The sequence below is a fragment of the Talpa occidentalis genome, unplaced genomic scaffold (assembly GCF_014898055.3).
Source record: "Talpa occidentalis isolate TD23 unplaced genomic scaffold, MPIMG_talOcc4v2.1 talOcc4.5, whole genome shotgun sequence".
NCBI classification, from domain to species: Eukaryota; Metazoa; Chordata; class Mammalia; order Eulipotyphla; family Talpidae; genus Talpa; species Talpa occidentalis.
This window is the reverse complement of record NW_023604861.1, coordinates 556,852-578,654: the sequence shown is the minus strand read 5'-3', so window position 1 is coordinate 578,654 and position 21,803 is coordinate 556,852. Positions and strand designations below refer to the sequence as shown.

The following is a 21,803-nucleotide window of genomic DNA, read 5'->3' as shown; positions in this document are numbered from 1 at the left end:
GGCCACGTGAACGCGGCTTCTCCAGCTCGTCCGGGGGGGGGGGGGGGTCCCTCGACAACCTTGTTGAAGCCGGGGCACTCAACTAGGTGCCACATGGGGTCCCAGACACTTCCGGAGAGGCTGAGACTTTGTAGAAGGACTCAACTGTACCTGGGGTGGGCCTGGCCCTGGGGTGGCCTGAAAGGCCATACTTCTGTCAAGTGACCGCAGGTGCCAGGCAAGGCGGACGCAGGGACGCGCACGAGCGGCCTCCCCCCAGGAGGCGAGAGGCCGAGTTTCCCTTTCCTGGCGGCTCGGGGCTGTGGCAGCACGTGTGGGAATCGGCTCGCTCGGCCGTCGCTCCAGCAAAACAGAACGAAACGCGGGACACAGCAAGCTTTTGGCTTATTTATTCTAAAAGCGCCAAGTGTTTGTATTGAAGCACAATCTGGATTTTTTTTTAAAGATGTATTTATTTATGCGCACAAGAGCTGGGGTGCAGGCCAGAGGTGGGGGGTGAGAGGACTCCCCAGAGACAGAGCGGGGAGCAGAACAGGCAGTGACGAAATCCACTGCTGAGGACAGCGGCGGGGAGACAGGAGAGTCGGCTGCCCCATGCGGGAATCTCCCTGGCCTGGACGAACTCATGCTGCAGAGGCTGCGGCCGCGTCACAGGCTGCGTCTTAAAATGACATTTTGATTCAATCCCGGGAGGCCGGGCGAGGCCGGCGGCACCGGGGAGCACAGTGTGGCTGTTCCTGGGCGAGCCAAGCCGCAGGCAGGCCGGTGGGTGGGGGGAGCTGCGAGCTCCCCTCCCTGGAGCCCGGAGCAGCTTCCTTGAGCTCACACGGGCGCGCTCCCGCTCGCACTCTCTGTGGTAGCGTCAGCGCTCCCCCCGCTGACCTTCAGCTTCCAGAGGAAGTTCTGAAGGTGAAGCTGCAGCGGGGAGGGAGGAGGCAGGGCCCGGAGGGCTGTGCAGACCCGGCTGACGGCGCCACGGCTGGGAGGGCGGCAGGGGGAGGGGCCTGCACCCTGGCAAGGGGCGTTTCGCAGCCGGAAGTGGGCACTTGAGGGACTTTTCAAGAACAGAAAGGGCTTTGAGGGAGGGAAGCGCTGCTGCGGCCCAGGGAGCCTTGCTGCGAGCAAACAAACACCCAGGCCGGCCTCAGGAAGAGGCGCCCCTTCGCCCCCCCCCCCCAGGAGAGGGGTCCCGGCCCGGAACTAAGAAGAGCTGTTTGGCACCTCGTGCTCCCACCTGGCTGCAGGGAGGACTGGGGGTCCCCAGGCCTCCACACCCACAAAAAGCCCATCCCCCCACGCACACCCCCCACACGCCTGGCACCGCCTCCCCTCCCCGTCTGCTGACCTGGGCCCTGCCCGGGCTCGCCTGGCCCGTCAAGGGCCTCTGCGGTGGCCAGTCTCACTCCCGGCCTCCGGACAGAGGCTGGCGGCCAGGGCGGCTCGCAGAGCAGAGCCTGGGCGCGGGGGTGCCAGAGGGGGCACAGGCAGGGCAGGCTGGGCTCCAGCTCCGCCAGAACCGGCACCGCCACCGCCTGGGGAGGGAGGAGAGGCCTCGGAGGTGGGTTCGCCGGCAGGGACAGCAGCCTCCACGCCACCTCCCTGGCTCTGCCCCCCTCTGCGCCGGGCAGCGCCCACTCTGGCTTCCGAGGTGGCTCCCCGCACCCGGCCCAGCCTGGGGCTCGCTCCCGGGGCGCCCCACGACCCTGGGGTGGGCGGCCCACGTGCGGGTTCAACTCCGCTCCACAGCCCCCACCGCGGGGAGATGCGGGTTTGACATCTGTTTGCCAGAGTGTTTCCACTTAGCCTAACACCCACTATTAAGTGACAGAATTGTGGCAGCCTGTCAGAGGCAGCTGACTGGCAGCTGCTCAGTTACGAGCCATTCAGATATTTGCAGGTTTGGAAGCTTTGTGCAGTGTTGTACCCAACCTTTCAGTGATTTAACATGTAAAATATAAGTCAAAGTTTTAAATCTGGATTCCAAAATGTTTCCATTTTCCATACAAAAGGAGCCGCTTTCAGGGAGGCTGCTGGAATCGGTCCAATGCCGGGGAGTCTCGCTCCCGCCACCGGATTCCTGCCGAAACCCGGTTTTTAAAAAATGTCAGGACCAAACTCTCTCCCTGTTTTACTGACAACTCGGATGACAGAACCAAATTACCTGAGACTCCAAGGGAGTTCGGCTCCTCCAAAGTAGATTGGAGAAGCCAGCAGGGCCCCGGGAGGGACCGCCTGGCCTGGGGCGGCGGGCAGCGCAGGGCAGGCGCGGGCGAGGCCGGGCAGCCGCACCCCCGCCGCCCTGACCGCTCGGCCGATTACGAAGTGATTCGCCAGTGACGCGGGGCCTCCCCGGGAAGCGCCACTGAGCAGAGCCGGGACTTGGCTCCACAACCGGATCGGCCCAGGCAGGGTCTCCCCAAGCCCGGCTGCAGCGGGAAATCAGACCAGCCCCTGCGGGACGGCGGCCGCGGGGAGGCCCCCCGGGGCCCCCCTTTGCCTGCGCCCGGCGCTGGGGACTCCTCCGTCCCGGGCCGGGCCTCTGAGCGCCGCGGGGTTCTCGACGGCAGCCCAGGGCCCCGACGGCTCCGGGGCCACAGGGCGGTTTTGGTTTTCGGGGAGCCCGCCGGGAGGGCGGCCTGTGGCCGCGGGAGCCGGCGCGGGGAGGGCGGCGGGCCGGCCTGGGGGCTCCGGTGCGGGCGCCAGCCGGGCCGCCCTCCCCGGGGCTGCGGGGCCGGGCGGCGGGCGAGCCGCGGCGGCGACGGGGCGCGCGGGGCGCGCCGGGGTCCCCTGGGGCGGGAACAAAGCTCGGGCGCGCCCCTGCGGGCGGGACCCACGGGCCGGCGAGGGTCGGGGCGCGCGGAGCCGCCCGGGGTGCCGAGCCCCGCCGTCCCGGGAGCGGGCGGGGCGCGGCGGCGCCGGGAGGGGCGCGGGCCCGGACCGAGAACGGAACCGAACCTCGGGGCAGACCCGCCGGGGGTGGGGCGGGGGCGGCGGGGCGCGGCGGGGGCGCGGCGCGGGGAGGCCGCAGACGCGGCTCCACCTCCCCTCCCGCGCGGCGCAGCTGCTCCGAACCAACTGCTCGATTCTATTCACCGCGCGCGGAACAAAAAAGTGGCTATTTATTAGAATACTTGTTTGGCATTGTTCGGCGCCGCACAAAGGCGTTTCATTATGTGGAGGGATCCCCCTTTTTCCAGAGAGAAACAATAACTTGGAATTGTCTTTAAAGTCTTTTCTATCAATAATAAATTTCATTTCTCGTCTCTCGCCGCGGCGTGTGTCGGGAGGGTGCGCGCGAGGCGAGGCGGAGCGGCGCGCGTGCGGCGAGTGTGCAGCGGCTGCGTGAGTGCGCGTGTGGCGCGCGTGTGGGTGCGAGCGCGTGGCGCGGCGCCGTGTCTGCGGGGCCGGGCCGGGGCCGAGGGCGGCGGAGCGGGCCGGGCCGGGCCGGGCCGGGGAGGTGCGCGGCGCCCGCTGGAGCCGGAGGACGCGCTGGCCGGTGAGTGTGGACGCGCGCGGGGCCGGGCGGGCGGGAGGCCGGGCGCGGCGTCGGGGCCGCTCGGAGGGGCGTCTCCGCCCTGGTCCTCGGCGGGGACGGGCGGGCGCCTGGGGGGCGCGCGGGGCCGCGCGGGGGCGCTCGTCGCCGCTCACCTGCGTGTCCGCGCCTCCCTGGTCCTGGCGTGGGGACGGGCCGCCGCGCAGCAGGCGGGGGGCTCTCGGGGTGCCCCTCTTCGGGGAGGAGGAGGAGTCGCTTGGGAGAGCGCGGCGGCCCCTCTCCGGGCCCTCCCGGCCGCCCTGCCCGGGCCGCGCGCAGCCGCGGAGAAGGCGCCGCAGCTGGAAATCACGCCGAGAAATTAACACGTCGCGCGCCACGCGGCGAGCCCGCTCGGGGAGGACTCGGTTCCCTCCGACCGGCCGGCGGCGGCCCTGGCGCCCCCAAACCAAACAAACTGAGCAGCTCGCCCCACGCGCGCGGCGCCTCCGCCCCGGGGACCAGGCCCGGACCCCCGAGCGCCGCGGCCGGAGCCTCCGGCCGGCCGGCGAGGTAGGGGCCCCCCAGGTGGGGCCCGGGAGACCCCAAGACCCGCCCGCTGGGGCCCTCCCTCGAGGAGGCGGCCCGCGCCGCGCCAGTCCCGGTCCTGCGTCCTCCCTGCTCCTGCGAAATCTCAGCCGCGCGGCGGCACCGCGCCCCGCCGCGCCCCGGCGCCCGCAGCCCGGGCCGCCCCGCAGCCCGCCCCGCAGCCCCCGCCCCGCAGCCCCCGCCCCGCGCCCGCCCCCGCGCCCGCCGCCGCCCGGGACGCGCCCCGGGAAGTGGACTCCGGCCGGCGGGGCCGCGCGCGGGAACAGGTGTTCGGCCCGGGGGCGGCGCGGGTGGGTCAGCCCCGGGGAGGCCGCGTCGGCGCCTGGCGGTCCCCGGCGCGCGTCTGCGAAGGGCGGGGCCGCGAGGGCCGCGGACACCCGGCGAGGCTGCCCGGGCGCCGGCGGCTTCTCCCGCGCGCTGCCGAGGGGGTCCTGTCTCCCCAGGGCCGGGCGCCGCCGACTCGCGCCCTCCCCCGGCTCGGCCGGGGCGCCCGCGGCAGAAGGGGGTGCGCGCCGGCCGGCTCCGGCCCCTGGCGCCCGAGGGGGGCTGCCGTGGGCGCCGACAGCCGCGCCCGCGCCGCCCCGCCCCGCGCCCGCTTCCCGGCGGCGGCCCCGCTTGCAGCGACGCGGAGCGAGCGCGGCGGCCCGAGCCCGGCGCGGAGCACGGACGCCCCGCAGGGCGCGCGGGGGGACGCGGGGGCGCCGGCGGGCGCGGGGCCGCAGCCGGGACGGGCCGGGACAGGGGCGTCCCCGCGCGAGCCGCCCGGCCGCGGGCGAGAAGCTGGTGCCTCCGCCCGGCCCGGCCCGGCCCGGCCCGGCCCAGACCGGCCCGGCCCTGCCCGCGAGCCGGGGCCGCCCGCGCGGGACGGCGCTGGGCCGAGGGGCGCCGCGGAGCCTACCTGAGCGCGCGCCGGGGGCGCCCCGGGCCGGCGAGCTGCCTCCGCTCCGGGCGACGCCGCGCGCCGAGCGCTGGTTCCCGCCGCCGCGGGGAGGAGACGCGGGTCCCCGCGCCGGCCCCTCCCCGGAGCCTCCCGGGGCTCCTTTGTCCTTCGGGTCATCACTCCCCAGGGCCGGAGGCGCCAGCCCGGAGCAGCCGGTCGGTACCGGAGCTTTGGCACCGCGCGGGTGCGGCCTTTCTGGCTGGTGGGGAGGGGGAGCTGCAGGCGCCCCGCTTCCTCCTCGCTGCCCCCAAGTTAAGGTTGGGGCCCAGAGGCCCCGTGAGCAGCACTCTCTGGGGTGCCCGCCCCACCCCGCCTCGGTTTCTTGGTGCTGCTCCCAGGAGGCCGCCTTCCGGGGCGGGGGTGCCTGGAGACTCTTCGGGGATGGATTTTCAGTCCTGCTCAGCCCTCCTGTCACCCCAAACACCTAGGACTGACTGACAGGAGCCTCTCCCCGCTCTCCAGGGTGCCCCGACCTCGCCCAACCTGACGTCCCCTGGGGCCCGCTGGAGGGCAGATAAAGGGCACCCAGGGGCGGCGGGGCGGGCGGGCCGAGGGTGCGGCTGGCTGGGCTGGACCAGCCCCGGCCTGAGCATCTCCCTGCGCTGCCCTGTCCGCGCTTTCCTGAGGTGGGGGGCGCGCGCGCGGAGCACACTTGAAATTGTGTCAAAGTGATGTTTTAATCTCACTGAAAAGTATCAAAGGACTCGCTGGAGCTGCGAGGGAGGCTGGGGCTGCCCGCAGGTGGGCAGAGGCTGGCGGGGAGGTCGGACCGGTGCGCGGGGGCCTGGCCCAGCCCGCCTGGTTTTCCCACGCGGGGTCCTCCTGGCTGTGTCCTGGGAGCAGCGCCTTTCGTCTGAGGCCAGTGCCAGCGGGCCCGGCAAGGCTGCTGCCCGCCCCAGCTCTCCCCAGCTCGCCCGGGCGCCCCCGCCCACCCCAGGCACCGCCGGGAGCCCCGGGGCTGGGGCTGGTCCTCCCCGCGAGGGTCTCCACCGCCCGCACCCCCACCCCGGGGCCGGCCGCCGGCTCAGAGGCCTCGGCCCCTCCCAGGCCTTGATGGGGAAGCTGCCTCAGCCCGGTCCCGGCCGCCGCCCGACGTCCCGCCGTTTTAACTTGAAGTCACGAGCGCCCCCCACCCGGAGGGTCCCGTCTCCCCCGAGTCTCCGCACAGTCGTGGGCGACAGGGAGCCCCCGCCGCCGGGCCGCGCCTCAGGACCAGCTCCACGTGCTAGAAAATCACAACTTTCCTACAACGTAAAAAGGTGTATTCAAGTTGTTAATTATGGGGGTTTGTGTAAATGAAACTTTAGCAGTGACCCATTTAATTTTGTGGTAATTACTGACAAAACAAGACAAGGATGAAGCGCAAGACGGGTGTTTATCTTGAGGGAGAACATGGCGCTGACGTAGTGCAGCCCAGGAGCGGGGACTCGGGAGAGCCGCAGAAGCACCCGCACCCGCGCTGAAGCCACCGGGGCTCGAGCCCCAGGAGCTCCGTGCCGGCGACTTTCTAAAGAACCACTAGGATTTGGGAGGTGCTGGTCCCCCCAGATCCAGGGCTCAGAGGCTTCTCCTCCCGCTGCGTCTGGTCTCACAGTCTCCACCCGACCCAGGAGTTTGATTTTTGCGGGTCTCAGAAATCTGGGAGGCAGGAGGCGGCAGCGGGGCCCCGCGGCTGCCACTGCTCCCGCGGGCAGCACGGGCACAGGGGCTGACCTTCGCCGCAGGCCCGGCGACGCAGAGAGCGGGCGCCCCCGGCGTTCCCAGGGGCGGTGGGCCCGGGAGGCCTCAAGCCCCCACCCCGCCCCGACCCGGCCAGTGGGCGGGAGGGACCTGGGCTCCTTCCCACTTTCCTGCGCCTTGGCGGGACTTTCCCTGGCCGCCCAGGAGGGGAGGGGGCAGTGGTTCCTTCGCCCATCTTTGCCGCCGCCCAGGGCTGGGCAGCCGCGTAGCCAAGTGCAGCCCCGCCAGGCCGCGGGGCACTAGCAGGGGACCCCACTCAGCCGCTTCCCCACCACCCCCTAGAGAATCCGAGTGGACAGGTCATGCTGGCACCCGGGCCCCTGCGCCAGGGAGGGCGGAGGGCTGGGGGGGAGCCCTGTGACCCCCCGCTGGCCCCGGGCAGGCCGGGTGAGGGGTGGAGGCCGCGTCCTTAAGGCCACCCGGCAGAGCTGCGCCCTGGGGCGACGCTCGGCCCTGCCCCCCCGCGATCGGCCTGGGCGGGGCCGGCACCCTCGGGAGGGCCGCGCCCCTCGGCCGCAGGTGGGCCCGGAGCGCCTCCCGAAGCGCGGCGAGCCCCGGAGGCCTCGCGCCCGCCGCCCGCCGCCGCCTCCAGCGCGCGCGCCCCGCCGCCAGGGCGCCGGCCCCTCGGCCAGGGCTCACCTCCTCGCGCTCATTCACAAACCTGGTGGCCGCAGATGCAGCCTGAACACTGACGCGTCTCCCCCAGCGCTGCGCGTTAACCCAATTACAGAATTCATCAAGAACTGGGTTGAATTATCTCTTTCCATACAGTATCAGCATTAGCCTAATTAAAAGCTATAATGTCTGATATAATGATTAAATCGTTAGCTCTGCTGTAGGGAAGCAGTATTTTGTTTTCCCTTCAATTAGAAGCTGATTGAGGTTTTCAGAGCGGGTCAGCTGTGAAATCTGAATTATATGTGTGAGAGCTGCTCACGGGGTGAGCCCCTACTCGAAAGCTCCCAGAGATGCTCCAAATGCCTTCGCCCGAGAGCTGGCGGCGCCGGCGGCGGGGCGGGCTCTGCGGGGCGGCCTCGCGCTCGGTCCCCGAGGCCGCCGCGCGCTTCCCGGCCCGCGACCTGGCCCTTGGCCCGCGGGCGCCCCGGAGCGCCCGCCCCGCACGCGCGGCCGGCGAGGCGCGGCCCAGGCTGGAGAGCGCCGGGCCCTGGCGGCGCGGAGGCCCGCGGAGCCCTCGCTGGCGAGCGCGGTCCCCTCCCCAGCCGGGCGGCCCCTCCCTCGCCACAGACGGGAAACTTCGGGGCTACTTTGGCGGCTCCTGGCGTCCTTGGAGGGCCGCGGGCCCTTCGGAGCCGCCGAGGGCAGAGGGTGGGCCGGGAGGGCGGGCACGGGGGAGCCCCGCGCCCCGAGAGCCGCCGGGCTGCGAACCCCGCCGCGCAAGCACCCGCGCGCGCGCCCCGAGTCCGGCCCGCGGCGTGTGGCCGCGCGGGCGCCCGCGGAAGGCCTCGGACCCGCGTCCGCGAGGCCCGCCCGGGCAGTGGCCGCCAGACGGCGATCGCGGCCCGCGCGGCGGCCGGGCCGGGCCGGGGCCGGGGATGGGAGCGGAAAACCGGTCTCCCCGCCGCCGCCGCCGGCCCTGTCTCCGGGCGGGGCTCGCCGCCCCTCTCCCGCGCGCTGCTCGCCGGCGCCGTTTCCTCGCTGGGAGGCCGGCCGAGGAACTGGCGGGCCCCCCGTGATTTGCCTCCTTTGGACTCTGGTGCTAGCTTTTGGGGTGACACCGGGCCCGGGAAGGCTTCGCCCCGCGCGGCCCACCAGGCCTCCACGTGGCCGCGCCCTCCCCGGGCCTCGGGGGCAGCCGGCGGAGCCCGAGCCGGGCGGGCCGCACCGAGGCCAGAAGCCTCGGAGTTCAGTCCTCGCGCCCTGCGCCGGCTCAGACTGCCCCGGAGCGCCTCACCTGCCCACCTCTCACCTGCCCGGGGAGCGAAGCTGGCGCTGGCCCAGAAGGGCCCTCTGGAAGCCCGCGGCTGGCGTTCACCTCAAACCTCGGCCCCGCACTCTGTCGCCAGGACCTCTGTGCTCCACGGGTGTCTCCCGGCACAGCCAGGGGGAGGGCGAGCCGCAGCGAACCCCACGGGGCAGCGGAAGGGGAAGGTAACCGTGTCAGAGCAAAGTCCAGAACTCAGTTTACTCAGAGGTGCAGGACTCTCTCGTGCAGTTGCGTGAACACATCACACACATTCTCCACGTGTGTGCCCTGCACAGACACGCGCAGTCTGTATGCGCACATGGAGGTGCACGTGCCACTCCCATCAGCACAGTCGCATGCAGGTGCATGTTGTGTGCACACACGTGCGTGTGCACATGTGCAGTTGCTGTGTAAATGCACAAGGGTGTGTACATGTGCCCATAGATTGTGCCTCTGTGTGTATGCACATCGGCGCATTCATGTGCAGCCTGGGTGCACGTGCACGTATGCCCTGCACATATGCGTGTGTATGTGCTTACACGTGTGCTGTGTGTGCACCCATGTACACATGTTCTGGATACACTGTGTGCATGTGCGTTGTGTGCACATGCGTATGGTTTGTGTGTGCACATTTACACATGCATCCAGTACCTGCTTCTTGGTGCACACGCGTGTGTGCCTATCTTAGGGGCGTATAACCATGCCCGTGCGCATAGGCACACCTGTGTGTATCTAAGTTCTTCTACAGGCAGCTTGGGTCTGAATTTTTTTTTGAGGATCGTGCCCATGGGTTAAATGAAAGAACAGAAAACATCTTTACTCATCCACAATTCTACGTTGGTGTTTGGCATTTTGGGTAGAGAGAGACAATGAAGTTTCTGAGGTGCCAAGAGAGGGCATCTGGCCAGCCGACAGTGAAGGCACCGCCCCTCGGCGGGCTCTGCCGTGACTGGGAAACCTTTGGGTCCATCTCCACATCCTCTGGAGCCCAGCGCGGAGAAGGTCCTCTTTCAGCGCAGGAAGGAGATTCCCTGGCACCCTGGTGCGGGGCGGGGGGCGGAGACAGAGAATGGGGGAGAGGGGGTGTTTTCTCCAAAGGGCTTGGAACTGTTTTCTCTCCTTTTAAAAAGTCCCTGGGGAGAGGGGTCAGAAGGAACAAAACACGGACGCCCCCAGGAGCCACTGCCCACCGGAGTGTGAGGCGCCCGTCTTCGTGCCAGGATGGAGGGCACGGAGAGCTCTGGCAGCGCTGCCCTGCCCTGCCTAACTGGCACCGGCTGCAAGTGTCAATCATCCATCGCTTGGCAACAAGTTACACCTGCAGCCCTGCTGGAAGGCTCACGCACGTGGGCACTGGGGTGCGCGCCCACTTGGGCCTGGGGAACACGCGTCACTCGGTGGGGCTGCTGGAGAGCGCGCGGCCCCAGAGCGCACGCGGGCCGGGGCTCTCACCGCCGTGTGGACGCTCGAGCACAAGGGCGGCGTATTTGGAAACAATTTTCAGGACCACGGTGGAAAGAAGCTGGAGCGTTTCAGAGTCAGCTACCCAAGTTCCCGAGGCATAAAGCCGTCCTGCGAGGCGCGCCGAGCGCCGGGTGCTTATGAAATAAATTGCTCCATTGATATGGAGAATAATGTGCCAGGCACGACTCAAACAAAGCGTTTTCAGGGGGTCTTAGGCTATTTAGTTTAAAATCTAAATTGAAAAGCAGAGGAAAGAAATCTTTCAATCGCTAAGTGGATAATATAGTTTATAATTTGTAAACCATTTCCTTTATTTCCGTCTTGCTGACTTCCCCGAACGCGCCGGTCCCGCCGCCTCCCGAATGGTCCCCGGGAAGCCGGTCTCCGGCGTCCGAAACAATATTCTTGTTCTTTTTTTGTGCGCGCACAATGTCGCTGATGTTTGCGGGCGGCGCGGAGACAAATCAGAAGGTTTAACAAACTCGACGGGTGAAATAAGAAGGTGGCTGAAAATCGAGTTTATAACCGAGACGGTTTGCAAAAATAAATATGAAATGACGCCTCCTTTCTCACACAATGGCACAGTGTTCGACGAGCCCCCTGTCAGCTGCTGGACGGCCCGACGTGGACGCGGTTAAGCGCGGGGACCCGCTGGCGGCGGCGCTCGCGGCCCTCGCGGGGACGTGGTTCCGGCTGCGCGGGCGGGCCACGGGCCGGGAGTGCACGGCCCGGTTCTTTAACCGAGAGCGGGAGCGACGGTGTCGCCGCCCGGCACGCTGGCCCCGGCGCCCGCTCCGCGCCGGGCCGCGCGCGTTCACCCGAGCGGGGCGGCCGGCCCGGCCCGGCCCAGCCTGGCCCGGCCCGCAGGGGCCCGAGCGCCGCCTCTCGCCGCCGCGCCGCGGCCGCCGGCTCCGCCCGCCAGAAGCCCCGCGCCTCGGCGGGGCCGGGCGGGGCCGGGGGGCCGGGAGCGGGCGGGGCGCGCCGGGGCCGGCCGCGGGGGCGCGAGCGGGAGGGGCGCGGGGCGCGGGGCGAGCGGCCCCGGGGACTCGCCCGGGGAGCGCGGCCGGGTCGTTGCTCTGCGGTTTCCACAAACTTTCCCAACTGTTGTCGGGCAACGGGACGCGCGGCTGTTGGCGAGCGCGCCACGGCCCCGGCAGGGGGGCGCCCACGGGGGAGGCGGCCGTCACCCCCGGCTCGGGAGGGCGCCCCGGCCCGCCCCGCCCCCGCCCCGTCCCCGTCCCCCGCCTCGTCCGGCGCTCGAGGCCAGCGCGCGGGCGTCGGGTGCGGAGGGGCGAGGCCGGGCCGGGCCCGGAGGCGGCGCTGGGCGGCCCAGGACGCGGGCGGGCGCGCGGGGAGGGCCCGGGCGGCGGCGCTCGGGGGGCCCCGCGCCCCAGGGCCCCGCCTCCCCGGCCCCCAGCGCGCCCGGGCCCCCGCGACCCCTCCCGGCGGGCGGAGGGCGGAGGGGCCGGGTCTGCAGCGCGCCCCCGCCCGCCCCGCCCGCCCCTGCCCGCCCCGCCCGCCCGGCCCTGCCCGGCCGCCCGGTCCCGCCGGCGCGCGGGGGGCGGGGGGCGGGGGGCGGCCGGGCCCGGCGCGGCGCGCGCCCAGGAAGCAGCGTGGCTGCGCCCCCGCCCCCCTCTTCCTGCCCCGCGCCGCCCCCGCCGCCCGCCCCCCGCGCGTCAGCCGCCGGCGCGCCATGCAAATCACCGGCGCCGGCGGCTCCCATTGGCCGCGCCGCGCTCATTTAATGGCAGCCCGGGCCCGGCGTATGGCTGCTGGGCCCCGCGCGCCGCCGGCCCCGCGTGCGCTCCGCTCCAGCGCCGGCCGCAGCCCCGGGCAGCCCGTCCGGGCTCGGCGGCCCCGTCCAGGCCCGCGCGCCCTCCGCGGCCCGGCCCCCGCCCCCGCGCGCGGCCCCCGGCGCCGCCCCCCCGCGCGCCCGCCCGCCGGGGCCGCCCGAGCCGGAGCCGGAGCCGGAGCCGGAGCCGCCGCCCGCGCCGGAGCCCGAGGAAGGCGGCCGCGGCGAGCCCCGGGCCGGGCCCGCGCGCCCCCACGGTGGAGCCGCCGCGCGGCCGCGACCGCACCTGCTCGCCCCGCCCGGCCGAGCGCGCCCCGGCGGCGGCCACGGCGAAGACGGAGACCCCGGGCGGCGCCCGCGCGGGCGAGCGGCGGCCGCGCCGGGAGGACCTGGGCGCCCCGGAGCCCGAGCCCGCGCCGGACGGCCGCTGAGCGCGCGCCGCTGCCCCGCCGGGCCGCGCCCCGCCCGCGCCCCGCGCCCCGCCCGCGCGCCCCGCCGTCTGCGCTCCCGGCCGCGCCGCGCCGGCCCCGCCGCCCCGATGTACGGCATGATGATGGAGACCGACCTGCACTCGCCCGGCGGCGCCGCGGCCCCCGCGAGCCTCTCGGGCCCGGCCGGCGCGGGCGGCGGGGGCGCCAAGGCCAGCCAGGACCGCGTCAAGCGGCCCATGAACGCCTTCATGGTGTGGTCCCGCGGGCAGCGGCGCAAGATGGCCCAGGAGAACCCCAAGATGCACAACTCGGAGATCAGCAAGCGCCTGGGCGCCGAGTGGAAGGTCATGTCCGAGGCCGAGAAGCGGCCGTTCATCGACGAGGCCAAGCGGCTGCGCGCGCTGCACATGAAGGAGCACCCGGACTACAAGTACCGGCCGCGCCGCAAGACCAAGACGCTGCTCAAGAAGGACAAGTACTCGCTGGCCGGCGGGCTGCTGGCGGCGGGCGCGGGCGGCGGCGGCGCGGCCGTGGCCATGGGCGTGGGCGTGGGCGTGGGCGCGGCGGCCGTGGGCCAGCGCCTGGAGAGCCCGGGCGGCGCGGCGGGCGGCGGCTACGCGCACGTCAACGGCTGGGCCAACGGCGCCTACCCCGGCTCGGTGGCGGCGGCCGCCGCGGCCGCGGCCATGATGCAGGAGGCGCAGCTGGCCTACGGGCAGCACCCGGGCGCGGGCGGCGCGCACCCGCACGCGCACCCGGCGCACCCGCACCCGCACCACCCGCACGCGCACCCGCACAACCCGCAGCCCATGCCCCGCTACGACATGGGCGCGCTGCAGTACAGCCCCCTCTCCAACTCGCAGGGCTACATGGGCGCGTCGCCCTCGGGCTACGGCGGCCTCCCCTACGGCGCCGCGGCGGCTGCGGCCGCGGCCGCGGGCGGCGCGCACCAGAACTCGGCCGTGGCGGCGGCCGCGGCGGCCGCGGCCGCGTCGTCGGGCGCCCTGGGCGCGCTCGGCTCGCTGGTCAAGTCGGAGCCGAGCGGCAGCCCGCCGGCCCCCGCGCACTCGCGCGCGCCGTGCCCCGGGGACCTGCGCGAGATGATCAGCATGTACTTGCCGGCCGGCGAGGGCGCGGACCCGGCCGCGGCGCAGAGCCGCCTGCACTCGCTGCCGCAGCACTACCAGGGCGCGGGCGCCGGCGTCAACGGCACGGTGCCCCTCACGCACATCTAGGGGCGCGCCCCCCGCGCCCCGCGCCCCGCGCCCCGGCCCGCGACGGACGCCGGGGACACGCGCCCGCCGGAGGCGCCCTGTACAGTATTTATCGCCCGCGCCGGACACGGACCAGGCCCCGAGCCCCGGCCCGGCCCGCCGGACCCCGCCGGACCCCGCCGGCGTGCGCGCCGCCGCCCCGAAGCCAGGCGACCCGGACGCACCGCGTGGGGCCGGCCGCCGCGTCGGGCTGCTTCGCTGATTCGCACCGAGACCCGCGCGCGCGGCCGGCGTTTGTGAAACTTTCCTGCCCGAGCGCCCGGCCCGGTTCTGTGTGATTCCCTGTAAATGCGCTGCGAGATCTTTACTCTCGCGGGGCGGCGCGGCCTGTGCAGAGTCTCCTGGAGGCCCTGGCAATGCAGAGGCCCCTCCAAAAACGCCCCGGCGCTCCGAGTCCTGCATCGAGAGACAAAGACGAGCCGCCCCGCCCCGCGCGGGCCGCCTGCGGGCTGGTCCGGGCGCGGGGCGCGGGGGGCGGCGGGCGGGCGGGCCGAGGAGCCGGCGCCGGGGCGGCCGGGCGGGGGTCGGGGCCGGCGGGGCGGGCGGGCGCGGGAGCCGGGACCTCGCGAGGGGCGCTTCGGCGCGGAGCGAGAACAATGACCCCGCGCCGCTCCCGGCCGCCGGCTCCCGCGCGGGCTCCGCCGAGCGGGGACGCCCCAGGGGACCCCGCCCCCGCCCGCCGGAGGGCGACCCCGCGGGCCGGCCCCCCGCAGTTGGCGCGCCGGGCGGGTTTGCAGAATTTGCCCCAGGACACCGGCTCCGCCAGGGGCCTGGCGGCGGGCGGCGCGCTCCGGGGAGGGGCGCCCCGGGTCCCCCACCCCGGGCCTGGGACCGACCCGCCTCGCGACCAGACGGAGGTGGTTTCACGCTTTAAATTTTTCAAGTCTATTTTTTCTAGGTGTTTATCGGTACATCACGTTCTTTTCTGGAATTCAGAGTTTTCTGTAAAACCCCGTCTCCAGGTGGCCCGACGGCTCTAAATCCCGCATCCGGAGTCACCCCGCGCCCGGCGCCCGGCGCGGCCACCGCGGGCGAGGAGAGGCCGGGCAGACGCGCGGGGGAGCGGACCGGCCCGACGCGCAGCTCGGAGCGACGCCCGCCTGGCCTGGACGCGCCGTCCTGGAGTTTTTGATAACTTTGCTTACAGCACCCGCCCCAAGTGACTGAGAAATTTCAAGAATGGTGTCCGCTGCTTTCTCGCAGGAAAATAAAGTCCCCTCTCTTTTTCCTTTTCTTTCTTTTCCTTTCTGTGGCTGCGCCCGCCGTGCCAGGCCCGCGGCTCCTGGGGCAGTAGCTGGGCCGCTGCGCGGAGGCGGGGCGCGCTGGCCGGGGGTGCGGCCTCCCCGCCCTGCTGCGCTGCGCCGCACCCTGGGCTTGAGGCCCAGACAGTTCGTCCCGGGCCGCCCCCAGCCCTGCACCTGCTCTCCCTGGGGCGAGGCGTGTGCCCGGGCGGTGCCCGTGGGCATCTGACGCGCACCTGTCGGCTGCGGCCCCACCGCGCGGCGCTTCTCACTGTGAAAGTTCGCGGCGGGTCGAGCGGGCCGCGGCCCCTTCACCTGGAAGGTGGACTTGGCTCCCCCAGCGCCCGAGCACCAGCTGCGGCCCCGGTGCCAGCTGCACGGGCTGGGCCGGGAGCAGACAGCAGGGCGCGAGGGCGGGAGTCCCGGGGCGGCCGCCAGCCTCGTCGATCGGGCGCAGGAGGCAGCGGGCGCAGGAGGCAGCGGGGCAAACTCTGCCCAGGCCGGGGCCAGTCTCGGGTGGAGGCTCCATCCCAGGGGCTCCGGGGCCCAAGCCCTGGAGAGGACACGGCCCGGCCAGCGGCCTCACCAGGCGTGACCTCGGCCTCCCGGTTCTCAACAAGTGGGGGCGCCTGCTGGGCCCTTCGCTCCCCAAGTCACCAGCGCTGCTGCAGCCCCCCTGCGCGCCGCCTCCTCTGGAAAGGCCCCCGTTTGTCCCCCAGGGGCGCGCGGGGGTGAAGGGCCGGGGCGAGGCCGGGCCGGGGCCGCGGGGCCAGAAGGCGCAGCCACGCGCCTGGAGCTCCACCGGGCCGGGCTGCGGTGCCGTGTCCAGAAACGCCCGGTTCGCCCGGGAAACCCGCAGCGGCCTGGGCTGCAGCGCCCCCCGCCCCCCGCCCCCCGCTTCCGCAGCCTGACCCGGGCAGAGGCTCCAGCAGCGTCGGCAGCAGAATTTAATAATAGGTTTGATTCCTTGGAAACTTCAAGTGAAAAGCAGCCTTGGCCTTGGCGGCTCCGTCTCCAGCGCGACGATTTGGCGGGATTGAAAGGCCGGGCCGGGGGCGGGGGCGCGGGCGGGGCGGGGGGGGCCCCCACTCTCGCAGGGGCGGCGCGCAGAGGCCGGGCCGGGTGGGGGCGCGGGGGCCCCTTCCCCGCCCGGCCCGGCCGCCCCCCAGGCGAGGCCCGCGGGGGGCAGGGCGACACCCCCCCCTCCCGCCCCGCCCGCGCCGCCCGCCCGCCCGCCCGCGCTCCAGCTGCGCCCGAGGCCGCGCCCCGCCCAGGCCCGAGCGCTGGGGGCGCACCAGGCCCTGGTCCCCGGGCCCCGCGGCTCCTCTGCGGCCGGCGCCTCCGACCCCCCGCCTGCGCGCCGTGCGGGGCGCCCCCGCGCCGCCCCCCGCGCCGCCCCCCGCGCCCCCTCCCGCGCCCCCGCGCCCCCCGCGCCCCCGCGCCCCTCCCCGCCTGGCCCGCGGCCTCCGCTCCCCGCGGCTCCTGGACCTCCGCCGCGCCCGGCCTCCCGCCGGGTCCCTTTGTCTCCACGCCCGGCGCCCCGACTCGGGCCAGGCGCCCCCGCGCGTGGGGGCCGGTGCTGGGGGCCCCCGTCGGCGTCCCCCGGGCTCGGGCCCCCCAGTCCTGCGGCCGGTGTCCGCGGGGATTAAGGGGACGCGGGAGGGAGCGTCTTGTGTCTGGAGAGAGCGGGACTAGGGGCGAGGCCCTGGAGGGCAGCCCTTTCACGGTGCGGGGTGGGGCGGGTGGCCCTGGGCCCGCAAGGGGGGGGCGGGGACCTGCACCCCAGCAGGCGGACGGGTGGGGGTGGCGCAGGCGCTCAGCCCCTGGCCAGCATGTGTGGGGGGCGTGGGAAGAGGCGAGGCCTGTGCCCCCACCGGGCCCGCACCCCATGGCTGTTGGGGGGCGCGGCCAGGGCCGGGGCAGGGTTGGGGGCTTGGACCAGGAGCCAGGACCCTCCAGCCTCACCGGCTCTGTCCAGGCGCGTTCCTGCCCCCACTCCTGGAGGCCGGGGGCCCTAGGTTCTTGCACACCCTGGGGTGCAGGAGCACGAGCACGCTGTGCAGTGGGGGCCATGCACCCTGCTAGGGCTGGGGGCACTGGACCCGGCAGTGCCAGGGGAGGAGGGTGAGGCCTGAGGGGGTAGCCCCCAGGCTTGAGCTCAGGGGAACCGGAGAAGTGGGGACAGGAGTTTGGGGTGAAGAGAAGAACGCAGGCGTCTGTGCCCTCCTTGGCATGTGGGGTTTGTGCTGAAACAGGGCCGGGAGTTTTGGCAAAGGTGAGAAGTGGGGAACCCGAGCGAGTGGGGTCTTCAGACACAGGCAGGGTGGCGGGCGGAGCGGGGGCCAGAGAGGGCGGCTGCCGTCCCCCTTTGACCGGACACCGGGGAGAACACCAGGAGCGCAGAGGGGCGAGGGGACCCTCTGAAGCCGCCCGGCCGCCGCCAGCAGGACACGCTCTCTGGAGGGCAGGCGCTCGAGGTCGGGGGAACCACAGCTCACCGTGGCCAAGTCACTCAATGTGGCCCGTGGGGAGCCGCGTCTCTGGGGGACCCTGGACCCCCGAGAGGCGTGCAACCCCCAGGCCCGGTGTCACTGCCCACGGCCGCCTCCCACAGCCGCGTGGGGCCTGGCGCTGCCGCAGGGAGCAGCAGGCCGTCGTCACATGCAAAGCCTCGGAATAGCAGCCAGTCACATCAGCGGGAAATCAGCTTTTGTTAGATTTTGCAGTTTCAGGAATTAGGCATTCTCTGCAGAGCGCAGCTTTGAGAAACTGCACTGTCAGGCGTGTTCCCAACGGGGGGTGCTGTGAGCATGTGCGGGGGCGTGGGGAGGGGGCTATGGGAGCGTGGGGTGGGGGATCCTGTGAGTGTGGGGTGGGGGATCCTGTGAGCGTGAGATGGGGGATCCTGTGAGCGTGAGGTCGGGGATCCTGTGAGCACGTACCGGGGCGTGAGATGGGGCCTGACAATGGGGAATCTGGCCAGAGCTGCCACCCAGACAGGGTTCTTGCTCTGTCTGACCCCCTGGAAATGCCAGGAGAGACGGCACTGGAGGCTGAGGCTCTCCACGGGGCGTGCTCACCCCTGCGGGGCCTGATGAGTGTGGAGACAGGGGCGCTCACCTCCCCTGTCTGAGCACAGGGCAGAGCCCCAGGGCGCGGTTTGGCTTGGGGAGGAGGAGAATCTCCTGGGTTTAGGGCTCTGCGGAGGCGCTGGGCAGTGGAGGAGCCGGGTGCCCGCCCTCGCATGCGCCTCCATGCAGCCCAGCTGAGCCCCCTTCTTGCGGACGAGCCGGAGTGACGCCTGTGCTGGAGGCCACCTCCGCTTCCCCCTCACGGGCCCGGCTGCGGGACAGGAGGTGCCGTGGACACGCTGGCTTCCTACTGGTGGCCACTGGGCGTGCCAGGGCCTGGGAGCGGGCGCGAGGCTTGGAGTCAGGCAAAGTGACTGGTGGCCAGTGGCCTGCCAGCTCCCCCCACCCCAGCTGCCTCTGTCCTGAGCAGAGACACTAGCAGCAGCCTGTGAGGCCACCGCAGGGTGACCCTCAAGGATGGAATGCAGCCTGGCCGACTGGGCAGGAGTGGACAGTGGGGCCAGGATTCTGTGCTGCGGGCGCCCGCCCCGGCGGCTGAGTCAGCGCCCGTGAGCGTGTCTGTTGCCAGGTGTGGATGCAGAGACCCCCGTCGGGGCTGCGGGCCGGGCTGCCTGGGCCGTCAGCACCACCCTTGTACCCCTGCGGGCTGGGCAGTTCACAGGGGCACGGAGAGCTCATGGCCAGCCCCGCTCGGCCAGTGTCTGGAGGCTGCGCTGGGCCCAGCAGGGCCACAGGCCTCAGCTCTGGACACGCTCCAGAGCGTTCTGTGGCGGCGCTGGCCCTGAAGACACAGCGCTTCCGAGGCCGAGGCTTGCGTGAGCAGCAAGCCGTCGTGGGCGAGGTGCATGTACCCTTCAGTCCAGGTGGCTTTGGAAAAGTCAATGACTAGAAGAATAAAAACAAACTGGATCATTAGAAATTTGTAACTGGGGGGACCGAGTGGGGCCCCGGGCTTCTCGCCCCGTCGGTTGGAGCCCGTCTCCGGGGCCGGGCCCCGGGCGCGTGTGGAGACTGTTGATTGCTCACACAGATCAGTACGAGCCCTGTGGGTTTGGTGTGAGCCCAAGCACGCCCGTCACTCGCAGCAGAGCTATTTCAGCAGCTCTTGGAGAGTTGGAGAAGGACGCGCAGGGCAGCAGTGAGGAGCTGCGGGCCGCTGGCCACTCCCGGGCGGTGGGCGTCTCCCGGCGTCTGCGCAGTGGGAGGCCCTTTCAGAAGCCCTCAGCACATCACGCGCCTCAGCCCCCAGGAAAGGGCAGTGCAGAGGGAGCCTCTGCCCCAGGAGCGAGCTGCCAGCAACGTCGGCCGGCCCGAACGTCGGCCAGCCCGGACAGCGCCCTCGTGTCCTGGACACCGCTGCCGCCGCCGCGGTGACGTCGCCTGGGGGCAGACTCAGAGCCGGGGTGCCGGGAGAGACCGGCCTCAGAGGCGGGCGGGGGGACAGTCAGAGAGGAGAGGCCCGAGAAGTCTGCGCCAAGAGCCAGACCTGCAGGAGTCCAGCGGCGGCGTGGCCGGTGCGGGCGCCCCGAGCGTCTGGTCCAGCCCCAGTAGACGAGACTCTCCCCCGCCCCGTGCTGCGGGAGAGCCGCTTCCCCGGCGCGTCCTTCATCTTTCTCCTGTTACTCAGGCGGACGCGACCGCTGCCACGGCTGCTGTTATGCCACGAACTGTCCTCGGCCGCTGCCCCACGCCCGAGCAGACCCTTGGCCCCGACCCGCTGGCTGCACAGGCAGAGGGGCCGGAGCTCAGGGAGAGACAGAGGAGCGCTGGCCGGCCACCCGGGCCCGCCGCCCACTGCAGCCGGAGGCCTCACGAGCGCCTGCAGGAGCCTGGCCCCCCCGGCACTCGCGGCCAAACACAGTCGCTCCCGGACGCAGCTCGGGCCCCGCGCCCCGGCCCCGCCGCTGATGACCCCCGCCCTCCCTCCCCCCGAGTTGCATGGATCTAAATCTGGTTAGGTTAATCCGAGCACGACATGAAAGCTGTCTTCTCATTTTAAAAAACGAATAAACCGTCCGTTTTACTCTTCCAAGCTGAGAGCGCTGCTCGAGCTGCACTCTCGGTTTCGGAATACGGACCGTGACGCGTGGACGGCAAACTACGTGGACTTCTCGGAATAATCTGACCAACACTTTATCATTGAAATAAATTCACGTCACTGTAGTAACTGCAGAAAAATAAGACTGCAAAGCCCTGGCTCTCCTTTGATCCTGCGTCTGTGTTCCACGGTGGCATAAACAAAAAGATGATTTAAAATCAGCCTGTGAGCTGCAGGCCCGCGGGGTGTAGGCGGCGTTTTCCCGCCTCGGAGACGGTGACGAGTCTATGAAACCAGGTCTGAGCAGAGAGGACATTCGGTAACGTTTGCGGTGCCTTGAAGGTGGGGTCTTTGCTTTAGGATTTTTAAACTTAACGACCTCACAGGGAGCCCCCCGCCTCCCGCAGCAGCAGCCACCCAGCGGGCAGCAGTGGGCGGCCCTCCCGGCTCCTGGAAGGGGCAGCTGGCCGCAGGGGCCACGGCCAGACACCCCACGTCAGCACGCCGCAGCCCTGGGGGACACAACCACGCTGGCCCAAGACGCCCTTTGCGTCAATGGGCGTTTCAAGCGCGGCCATGGCCAGCGGGGCTACGTTGTGGGCTGTGCGCAGTGGCCACGCAGGCCAGCGTCCAGGGCAGGACGGAGAGGCCAGCTCGGCAGGGCAGGGCAGGGCATGGCAGGGGCTCCCCCAGGGCCAGCGGCACCGGCCACGCGCGCCTCGGCCTCATGGTTATTGGGGAGAGTCAGAAGCGAGGCTGGGCCCTGGGATAGGGGCAAGCGCCCCAGTATCCTCTTGCAGAGGGGCCCAGGAAGTGGGGGGCCAGGAAGTGGGGGCGCGAGAGCAAATGCAGCTGCGTGGGAAGCGGCCGTGCAGGGTGGAGACCTGGCCTTGTGCCTGAACCCCACGGCCCCGGCGGGCACAGGGAGCACTGGGCGGGCCCAAGGTCTGCGTGTGCGGCCCGTGGCGCCCCTGGGCTGTCCGGCCGACTGTGTGGCAGGTGCCCCGGCCTGCGTCCCCAGCCCGCCGTCCCCCGCCCGCGTCCCCGGCCCACCCGTGTCCAGCGCCACCTGTGCCAGGAGTGGCGTCACCTGTCACGTAGTATGTCGAGGGAAGGTTGTCCTCTCCGGGCCTGGGGTGAAGCCACAGCTGTTGTGCAGAGACGGTCCAGGCACGTGGAAACAGGCGGCAGGGCAGGGACAGGCCCGCGTCCTCCTGGGCTGGAACCCGGGGCTGCCTGGCCCGCGGGGCTCGCGTGGGGCCCACCTCTACTACCTTTGCTCCCCTGACGGTCAGCGGCCCGGGGAGGGCTTGCAGCAGAGAGCTCTTAGGGCCACGGCCCTGGGGTGGGACGGGGCTGACTGGCGGCTCCGGCTGGCTCGGGCGCCCCCTGTTGCTGCGCGGAGCCCACAGAGCGGCCGCTTGCCCCTGAACCGCGCGGCGTTGGCGGTCCCTTCCGGCCGTTTGTGAGGTGGGGCCCTCTGGGGGGGGGCAGCCTGCACCCTGGCCGCCTGGGCCCTCCCTGCAGTGTCCCAGCCGGGCGCCCCGCACATCGGGGCCCGAGGGGCTCAGCTGGGGGTTCTCGCGAACTCCGAGGGCAGCACCGTCCTCATGTCTCAGCCCCGCCCGTGGCCCGAGGCCCGTCGTGGCCTGCCCTGAGCAGCGGCCCTGGGGTGGGCGCGAGCCGGCGGGCGGGCAGGGCGGCGCGAGAGCCTGCGGTCTTCGGGGAGCAGAGTGAAAACACTGTTGTTTCAGTTCATGCTTTTTACTCTGAGAATGACTCCTAACTT

General features: G+C 71.9%; 1 protein-coding gene across 1 annotated transcript; it reads left to right on the top strand.

The window, feature by feature from the left end:
* Positions 1–12,476: 12,476 nt before the first annotated feature.
* On the top strand, positions 12,477–13,604 carry SOX1 (SRY-box transcription factor 1). Its single transcript, XM_037527507.1, has one exon. The coding sequence runs from the start codon at positions 12,477–12,479 to the stop codon at positions 13,602–13,604; it is 1,128 nt and encodes a 375-aa protein (XP_037383404.1).
* The last annotated feature ends 8,199 nt before the right edge of the window (positions 13,605–21,803 follow it).